Source organism: Sceloporus occidentalis, unplaced genomic scaffold (assembly GCF_023333645.1).
Source record: "Sceloporus occidentalis isolate IW3139 unplaced genomic scaffold, rSceOcc1.0.p SCAF_76, whole genome shotgun sequence".
In the NCBI taxonomy this organism is placed as follows: domain Eukaryota; kingdom Metazoa; phylum Chordata; class Lepidosauria; order Squamata; family Phrynosomatidae; genus Sceloporus; species Sceloporus occidentalis.
The window spans coordinates 4,842,047-4,852,118 of NW_028317056.1; the positions used below are offsets into that span (position 1 = coordinate 4,842,047).

Consider the following 10,072-nt stretch of genomic DNA (forward strand, 5'->3'; position numbering starts at 1 on the left):
AAAAAAAAGTAAAAAAATAAAAACTTATTTACTTCCCGGTCGAAGCGGCATCAGCCCGTTAAGACATTAATCTTTACAACTGGTTGGATACTCCCAAACCAGTAGAAAAACCATTAAAAAAAAAATAAGTGCTTATAAATCTCAGATTTTGGAACTAAAACAGTGGGTGGGGAAAAAGAATAAAATTGAATCCACTATATTACTTGAAATGGTGATAATTGGTTAAATTTGAAATAATGGGGCTAGGATTTCCACTTTTTTTCCTGGTTTTTGATATATAACATGATAAGAAAAAAAAACTAAGTTAAGACGTATGAAAAGACATTCATGGTCATACTGCACGACTTAACCCCATTGTTATAAAAAAGGGCTTCGTCTCATAGCAAGAAAAGCAATTCCTTCCAACAGTGAAAAAACAAATAAAAACTCTCCAAAGTATCCGTCGCAAACTATGATACCAGACTACGAAGCAGCAGTCCCTCCCACGTACTAAAGAGCGATAAGCCCCCCGTAATCTAACATTCTTGGGGTTCTATGCCGTTCTATAGCGCCTATGCATCCAATGGATCGTTTTTTGATCTGTGGGTCCATAGGCTCTTGGGATACCATAAGCAGAGAGATTTCATCAATGAAGAAGAAAAAAAATAAAAAAAAATAAACCTAAGATTAGTTTTTCTCATCCTAAATTAACCCATAGCTACGTGCGTGTGTACAAGAAGAGAACCACGTAAACAGGAACCCTACTACAATCTACACTCCAGAATAATAAGCGGTTTTAACAAAAAAAAAAAAAAAAAAAAAAAGTAATTTAGGCTACATTAAACAAAATACCTGTTTTATACGGTTACTGGCCCTTTAAGAGACAGCTAATTTTGTATTGTATAAGCGTAACATCTACCAAGTACCAAGAATGTGTATAAACCACCAGAAATAAACGGTCTATTAACTAACGGTCTTTATATCTCCTTCAATAAATGATTATTTTACGGCACGCCGGCTCTTCTGCCACCGTGACAAATATCCGCGTGCCGTCTTTCCACGTCTCAAGGAGAGTCGGAGGCCTTGATGTGCGCCACGGATTATGCGTCTCAACAGCGCCGACGCCTCTCTATGATCATTACGGGGCGAGCTCTGCCCACCATAGAGAGCAAGTCCTCCGGCCCTCCATGATGCGGGAAGTAGAAGCGCAGAAGAGGCTTTATCTGCTAAATTGTAGCATGAAAAACCATGTAAATGAAGGGGGGGGGTTAAAGATTTAATTAGCAACTGATTTGTAATACGAGTCAGTGCTTCAGGTCAATAGCAAGAATTCTCAGCAGTGCAGTAAATATAACTTTAATTACGGGACTTCGAGCTGCTTGCCTTTCGTAAAATATTTACTATTAAAAGGGGACTTTGTGGCTTCGCCGTGATGGAAGCCAAATGCTGAGCATTACAGCCCCCCTTAATTTATTTAAAAAAAATAAAAATAAAAAAAAATATGCAGGAGACCAAATTTGGAACAATCTTTGGTTTTAAGATATATATTTTCTTAATTAATATTTTTTATTTATTTCAAACAGCTTTGATCAGAGGGATCCAGCCATTTCTAGCAAAAAAAAGGCCAGACATTCCAATAATTAGCCAATATAGGATTTGGCCCTTTTTTTTTTGTAATAAAATTCATACACACGCCAACTCTATAAAAATATAGAAATACAAAGTGTGTATAAATGGAACGCATCGTTTTATATATATATACACACATACATATATAGTCTCTACCAGACAAAAAGCATTGAAATATTATACTTTTTATAACAAAAACTTTTAAGACAAGTGCAGGCCCTAATCAGATTTTTGTTGAGGAAAAAAAAAAAAAAATTCTTTATCCGACCCCCCCCTATCCCCCCCCCAAACAAGATGGCTGAAGAGGGACTGCTGCTGTAATCTCTTTAGAGGGCGATTCTCAAGCACCTGAAAACAGACACTCCTCCCAGAATCCCTTGCAGGTTTTGTCTTAATGGACCAGACATTTGCTTAGTGCTTTTAACCCTTTCATCCTCTACGTGTTACAGTATCTTTGAAGTCAGCATAAAACTGCCCTTGTTAAACACCCTACGGATATGGGAAGGAGGCTGAAGACGGGAGGCAAACCCACGATATACCTCTGGAACCCTCCCCGCCTCCAGTTCCCCCAGTGTCTTTCTTGCATCCCCCCCCAGTACGGGTAGGGCGTCGGGTGTCAGGGTTCCCCCATTGCGTCGTCCTTGCTTTGCTCCGCGTCGCTGTCATCGCATTCTGTGTCTGACGCGGTGTCGGAGTCTCCGCAGGGACGCGGTGCGTTCACGATAACGGCCCTCCGCTGCTCCTCTTCCTGCAGCTGCTTCTCTCTCGTGCCCTCAATGTGTTGTATGGCCTGTGATGGACGGAAGCAGAAAAATGGAAAATTAGGGGAAATGCTACCTCTTTGCTTTTAGTTTTTAAAGAGAATCAGGTGTTTACAATATATATATATATATATATATATATATATTCATTCATTATATCAACTGTGAGTTTTAAATGGGAAAGAATACTACATGTTGAAGTAAAAAAAAATTATATATAAATATATATATATTGTATGCAATTGTCAAATTCTACAATTTTGACATAATTGAATTTAGTGCGAAACGCTGAATTAAATCAATGATTGATACTGAGGTTTGCATTAAGAAAGAAGTGGATACAAATTACAAATCTGAAGCCTTTTTTGGAACTTGTTAGATTATATAATTATATATATATAATAAATTGAAAGAATGGATCTATAAAATATCAAACTACAGAAACATCACAAGTTTACACTCTTTGCTTTGCTTAATTTGATACAAACCCAGCACGGTGATTTCTAAAGCATTCGTATCATAGAGGTTTTATATATAAATGTCCTGCACGGTGTACCCCTCGTATGCCAGTATAAAAGGGGCACAGATACTAAAATCCGCGTTGACCTACTAACCTGAACAATGGTGTCTAGGTTTTGCCGAGATGTGGACACCGAGCTGATTACAGACGAATGCCCCAAAGTCACAACATTGACGTGATGAGAAGAGGGAGGTGGGGCAGGAACAATGACGGTAGGGTGGTGAGTGGGTGCCAGGGGCAGATGCGGTGGCAGGAGCTGCAGGGATAGGAAAAATAAATAAAAAATGTTAACAAAAAAACTATTAAAAGATAAAAGGTGCGTTGTAGCAAACTAAGACGACGCAAAACCTTACATGTAAAAAATTAAAATTCTCTCTCTCATATATATATATATATATAAATAAAAGTCTTTTCTTACATGGTTTGTTATGTAGAAAAAGTTTCGTGTTATGTGAAAACGCAAAACTAGATATAAAGGGAATGTTTTTAGTTCTGTCATGGCAGTAAATAAATAAAATAAAAAAATATGGGTTTGAGATGGAAGGAGAGGGGGTCCGCGCATGTTCTGAAAACGAAGGAAACCAGGTCTACACGATGGTGCAGACGACGTTTCAGAAACAGTCAGGTGAGCCGCTTCCAGCTTTACAGGCCATCTGGGATGAGGGCGGAAAGGGGTTAAATCCGCCAGACAGGAGTCGGGATCCCACCTGGGAGTGAAGGCGCTGCTCCCCGCTCTCCTGCTGCTCCGTCGGGGTCGGCCCGCTCTCATCCTCCTGCTGAATTTGTTGCGCTATCGCCTTCAGCTTCTCGGGGTACAAGTGAGCCTCCAGAGCCCGGACCTGCCGTACCAATCACTCAATCACTCGCGAGCCGGGGTCCGTTACGTTAAAGCTTTCAGCGCCGGTTACGTTTGTTTGCTAGAACTGCCCTCGCTTTCGTGTAATGTAAAGTCTGGGGGCAATTAGTATCCTATCCCCTCCTCCTTAATCAGTCGTTGGTCTCGTCTTAGATTCCGGAGCCGTATGTCTATCCCATGCATGTTTAATACCCTCACTGTATTAAGCTCTACCTCTTCTGCTGGGAGGCTGTTCCACTTATCTGCCACCCTCTCTATGAATGTGAGCGACAAAGGGATTTAAACATTTAATGAACAAGTACCCCATTTTTGGGGGGGGCATCATAAACCCACCTGCTCCTCCAGCATCATCCTCACAGATCGCTCCTTGTCCAGCTGCTGCCGCAGCTCGATCATCTCTCTCCGCAGATCCTCCGCCTTTTCTTCCTCCCAGATATCCGGCGAGCCGATGCCTTCATCCTTGTCCTCCGCCCGCCGCCGTTTGGGCGAAGAGCCGTTGTAATCCTTCAAACAAGAGAACGCGGACATTTTAAACGCATCCTGCGGCGGGTTTAGCGATATTAATATAGCGATGGCGTTGCGGGGGAGGGGAACGCGCCGCGGCCGGCTCTTACCTGGATAAACCTTTTCAGCTGAGTGTTCTGTTGCAATAATCTGGTCTTCTCCTGCTCCAAGGAGAATATATACTCTGCCGTCTGCTGTAGTATCGCCGCCTGCAAATAAGACACAAGTGTTTGTGAATACTGTTTTTAAAAATTGTGATTTAAATATATATTTAAAAAAAAATTAAAAAAAAAAACCTCATCTACTGCATTCCTGATACGGCTCATTAAGAATGAATTTTATGGATTTCTCTCTTTTTCCTCCTCCCCTGACAGCCTCCACCGAAACCAGGAAGCGTTTGTATGTAAACTTCTTGCACATGCTCAGTGGAACCGCCATTGAAATCACCAGGAGTATCGGCAACCAATCATATGTAAGCTAACAAACCATCAGTGTTCAGAAAGCATGCAAGTGATTGGCCGAAGCTACATCCACTGAAATAAGAGCGCGACGGAGCGCGTGCAAGAGGAGTACATACTAACGCTTCCTGGTTTTAGTAGCGGCAGCGAGGGGGAGGAGTTAAAGGACACAAAAGTCTCATTTTCAAACTTTAATAACAGCTGCACTCCAAACATATCTCTAGTATCACAGCTATAGGGGCAACCTTTACGGAAGCACACCTGAGGCCAAGCAGTACTCACCTTGCTTAATTTCTCCCCATCGGTGTGAGGTATAAGGGTTTTCAGAGACTGGAAGCCGGCGTTGATACTCTGCATCCGGCGTCGCTCGTTGCTGTTTGCGATTTCCCGACGGATCCGGCGCTCCTGATCCCGCTGCGTCTCTGGGGTTAGGGGGATGTTGGCCAGGCTGCAAATAGTTAAAATTAAAAATAAATAAATAAAAAAAAAACCACTTAGAGAGTCCTACAGAGAATCACGTTTTAAAATAAAATCTTGATTTTAAAAAAAAAAAAATTTATTAAGGATTTTATTTTTATAGATGAAGGAAGGAAATTCTCATTAAATAATAATAATAATAAAAAAAAATTCTGGGAGTTAAGTATGAAGAGGTAACCGGGAGAGCGACGCAGAAAGGGCAATTATATACAAAGAGTTAAGAACAGAAGTTACAGGTTTAACCCTTTGCTCCCAAGATTCTTAGCTGGTCTTTAAATATCCGGCGCACTGGTCGCAAAAGAAACCAAAAACACGAGATTTGTATATTTTTACTATGACATCATATCTGTTCTGTTTTAATAAGTCCGTGAAAATCTTAAGAGCCCTTTTGTTTGGCCCTGGCGCCGAGGGGGTTAAGACGGGCGTTGAATTTTTCGGCCGCACAGTGTGACCCATTCACGCACCTCTGTGTGTGGGCCCCTTTTCGGAAAGGGTTGGAAGCCGCCGGATCTGAGGACCCCTTCTTACCCCCCCCCTCCTCTTTTTGCCTGCCTTGAGGGCTTTGTAATCGCTTCCAGATGACAATACAGGGGGAGAAGGAAGGCAGCTGACCCCCTCGGGGGTCCGAGAAGGGAACTCCTGCTTCCTGCCCCCCTCCGAAATATTTCCCCCCTCCTGATATTTAAGATTAGTCACAGGACATGATTAACCAGAGAGCAGCGCGGGGCAAGGAGACACCTGAGAGCCAAAAATACACTAAACTTTTTCAGTTAAAAAGCTTATTCTGCAAACATAAAAATTCTATTATTTCCCCCAAAAATAAAAAAGGACTCTAATAACGCTTTAAGATACAATTCACTAAACTCGACGTTTCGCCGGGTTCAGCTGAAATTCCACAGAGAACTTCACGTCTGGAGTGGGGAAGAAAAAGGGAGCCGTGGCCCAGGGGCCGCATGTATCCAGATCAATGGCTGCACCCCAATCAGCTACTGGAGTGGCAGTAAAGGCAAGCATGCAGCACCATTGGCCGCTGGGCCTGGACGTATATCGAGGTGGGCTTCTGTAGGGTTCGGCAAGTCTATTGGGGGGGGGGGGGTTAGACCAGCTGAACCGGCCCTTGACAATGCATGGATAAATCTATGATCCTCCTAAAACGTGAAGGATCAGAGTCATCCTAACAACACGATTCCAGCAGATCCCGCCGTGCGCACGAACCAAGATCGGCCACACTCCCTTGGACTTAAACAAAGTACCACAGACACTAGCCACGTCGGCAACCCACCACTGACGCCCCCAACTCTGTATGTTAAATACGTCATTAACTCGTAGCGTATCATTTAATGCCAAAATTGGCACCAATCCACAGGACTGCCCTGGCAGGGCACCATGGGAATTATAGTCCAGCATTAACTGAGAATTGCTGAGCCCTGCTTCCTAGCGTGTAAAATAAGATGGTTTCCTTGCACGTCGCACTATTTAAGGGGCTATTATATCGGTGCCAATTAGCAAAACATTGCAGAGTGATATTCTGGGAACATACGTGTTGTGGGCGGTTCCGTTCACGCTATACAGACCTTTATCATGCTTATTACAGTCAGCTGAACAATGACTGCCTTTGATAGACCGATTATTCTCCACGTGAAGAACGCTCGGCTCTATTGATCTCCGCGTGGCAGAAAGCCACCTATGGACTCAATTAAGCCAGGAATACCCCGAGAGATGATGAAAACGCGTCTATTACATCACTTGTTGACACGACCGGGTTGAAAAGTGCCAGGATGCTATTCTTTGGATAATTTGGCACATTAGCCCGTCACTCAGGCTAGCAGCATGCCAACGGCACAAACCTGTCCCAACGACCACCAGGGGATTATGCTTCAGGAGCGGGCAAATACTCACCTGCCACCGCTGTGCATGCGCAGAGATTTGAGGTCTTCTGGCACGAAGCGATTGAGCAGCATTTAGCAGATGTTGCCCACTTTCAACGAATCAAAATAACCAATCTCTTTATTCATGACTCGATTTATAGAACTGCACACATATACATTCAGTGTGTTTAGATATATGCAGGGAGACAAGAGCCCCCCACCGCCTTTTAAATAACCCGAAATATATTAGCCACATGGGCATATCTGCCAGTCACATGACCAGATATCAGACAGTAACCCAGCGAGGTTACCTGCATTCTAAAGTCTGCTTTACCACATTCTCCGGGAGATAAAGCCACGCTTTCACAACTCTTAGTTCCAGAATATATAATTATTTTGTGTTTAAACAGCACCAACAATTCCCGCAAGCGCTTCTTACAGTCCCTACATTCAAAGCATCGGACAAAACCAAAAGCGTCGCATTAGGTAACGAGGCCCGGCTCGCAGCGGATACAGCATCTTATCCTGCTTAGAGGCAGAGCTCGCTCGTGACATCATCACCCTCTCTTACATCACCACCTGGCTTCCATCACATTACAGATTATTGATTTATAGAACGCCATCATATTCCACAGCACTGTATAAAAGGGGGGGATCATTTATTTTGTTATTGTGCCAATAAGTGTAAAAGAACCAACAAATGAACTTCTATGTTACATGTACACAGATATATTGTCCTACAGATGTGTGTGTATGTGTAATATACAATAATATATATATATATTATATAAATATATATAGTAAAAAAAAATAAAAACTCCCCTGGAGGAATTGGCACTCTCCTGTCTGAGGAAATAGAGTTTATATATGGCCAATTTGCAATATTGGGGCCGTGCTGTCATATTGTATCACTGTACATATTACACGTGGAGCGCCATATAACGGCCAACAGCCCAGCCAGTGCATGTTTGCCCTTTTCACGCATGGAGCAAGAGCTCAGGTCACATGACCTCCCCCCCCCGTGCCATGCTTTGTGCTAGAGGAACGCATGGCCAGGAGCGGACTACGTCTCCCAGCATCCCCTGCGCCGCCGCACTACATTTCCCGTCCTGCCTTGGCCTCCGACACTCCTACTCCAGGCGGGCTGCAGAGTCACGGCCAGGCCTGTCTGCGCTGCTCTCCCTCACACACCCCCCTCTACCGAGAGACACGCTGCAAGGTCACGAGTGGGGAGCCCGTGGAGTCTCGGGCACAGAGAGAGGCGGCTAGTCTCCCCTACGGTGGTCTGTTGGACATGTGATCCGGTTCCCTGGCCCGGCCACCCGAGGCTTCTATCACCCTTCTCGGTGACAACAACAACAACACGAGCTGGGGCAGCAAGACGGAGGGGGGCGTGTTACACACCAGCCTGCAACGTGCGAGTAGGGGATCCCCGCATCCAGCACAACAATGCCCCCCATCCCGGGATCGTGTGCGTGACACGCGTTCCTAACACACACCTCCAGAAATACTGCGGGGTAGCAAAGATACACCCCATGTGTCCCGATAATAAAACTCTCCCCATATCCTCCATGAGCGGGGTAAATTAGAATGCGAAGCTCCCTAACGGTGCAGCTGTAACAACAGGGGAATCAGGATTCTGTCCGGTAACATGTAATGCAGGGAATCCCCCGATGGATCTGCCCCCGTCCATAAACACAACATGACCTTGTATTCACGACAATCACCCCCCCCCCGGCTATCACACACACCTTCTTTCCTGCACCCAGCACTAATTAGCCGCGAGGTATAGGTAATTAGCCGCTCTCAGGTGTTCCCTATCTGGCCTAATACCCCCATTGCCATTTAAATGGTGTGAAATCAGCTGATCGAAAAGGCGATCCGTTAGGAAGGGAGGGGTGCCAAATCATGAACAACCCTTGCTACTTCCCCCCCAGGGGGTAGTTAGAGAGACAGCAGGGGGGCGTATAGCATTAGATTTAACCCCCTGTTCCTCCCTCTGCCTGCCAGTGTTTGCATGCTCCTCGCTCAGGTCTCCGCAGCATGGCCGGAGCACCACGTGGGTCTGTTTGCAAGTGACAAACCAGCTACTGCGCCCTTTAAAACTCCTCTTATCTCACCCCCACCCGCCACCTACCCCCCATCACATACCCCGTACCACCCCAAAACACGCACAGGGACCCCACCGGCCCCGCAGAGCCCGATCCCCAAACATTCACAGCTGATCCCCCCCCCCAGCTTCCTCCTCCCTCCCAGCGTCTGCCTATACATCGCCCTGCAAGGTGATCTAAGGAGAACATGCCGCATGCAAAAGGATGCAACACCGCCCCCCCCCACCGAGGGGCAAGAAGGCACCTACCTGCACAGCCCCCCGATCACTTCTTTCTCCGTCTTCCTGAAGTGTTGCAGGGAAGATACTTTCTGCGCGGGCATCATGAAATACTCCATAGCAATCAGCGGGAGGATCAACCTCCACCCCCCCAAATAACGTGCACCCCTCCTCTCCCGCAGTGTCTCCCCCTCTTCCTGGTAAGTGGGACCCCCCGATCACCCCTATAGATTTAGGGGGCCAGTGTGCGGATCAATGGTGTAGTGTGTAGGATGTCCCAGATGATCAGGGGGAGGTGTCTGTCTGTCTCCTTGTGCTCAGCCTCTCTCTGTGACTGTGTGTTTGCAGCTGATGTCTGTTTCAAGGCGGGAAACAGCTGGTGAGAGATCAGAAACAGCACCCCTCCCCCTCTCCTGTACCCCCCCCTCTCCTCCCCCCTCCACCCCGAGCAGATCCCGGCCCTCCTTCCGCAGAGTAAGGTATTGCATGTAAACAAAGGACTATTTGCAAAGCCTCGCATGCTCTGCTGCAGCAGGGAGAGGGCGTGCTGGGGCAGATCTGACACATGCGTGGGGTATGTGGCCACCCCTGGGTATTTTGGGCATGGGTTGGTGACTGGAGGAGGAGGGGGGGGGGGGTCCTGCTGCAGGAGGCTGTGAATGGAGGGGATGGGGTCGGGGATGGCTGCATG

General features: G+C 46.0%; 1 protein-coding gene across 1 annotated transcript; it reads right to left on the reverse strand.

Moving 5' to 3' along the window:
* Nucleotides 1-2,224: 2,224 nt before the first annotated feature.
* LOC149285854 (transcription factor AP-4-like) lies at nt 2,225-9,500 on the reverse strand. Its single transcript, XM_089495077.1, has 7 exons — nt 9,412-9,500; nt 4,990-5,155; nt 4,360-4,458; nt 4,079-4,249; nt 3,597-3,728; nt 2,984-3,145; nt 2,225-2,398 (listed from the first exon to the last, which is right to left on the reverse strand). Exons 1-7 carry the CDS (start codon nt 9,498-9,500, stop codon nt 2,225-2,227), a joined length of 993 nt encoding a protein of 330 aa, XP_089351203.1.
* Nucleotides 9,501-10,072: the final 572 nt, after the last annotated feature.

Coding starts and splice junctions, on each gene's coding strand:
- LOC149285854 (XM_089495077.1), bottom strand. CDS start 9,500: ATGGAGTATTTCATGATGCCCGCGCAGAAAGTATCTTCCCTGCAACAC. Junction 5,156..9,411: donor GTGATCGGGGGGCTGTGCAG/GTAGGTGCCTTC, acceptor AACTATTTGCAG/CCTGGCCAACATCCCCCTAA. Junction 3,729..4,078: donor GGATGATGCTGGAGGAGCAG/GTGGGTTTATGA, acceptor TTGGTACGGCAG/GTCCGGGCTCTGGAGGCTCA.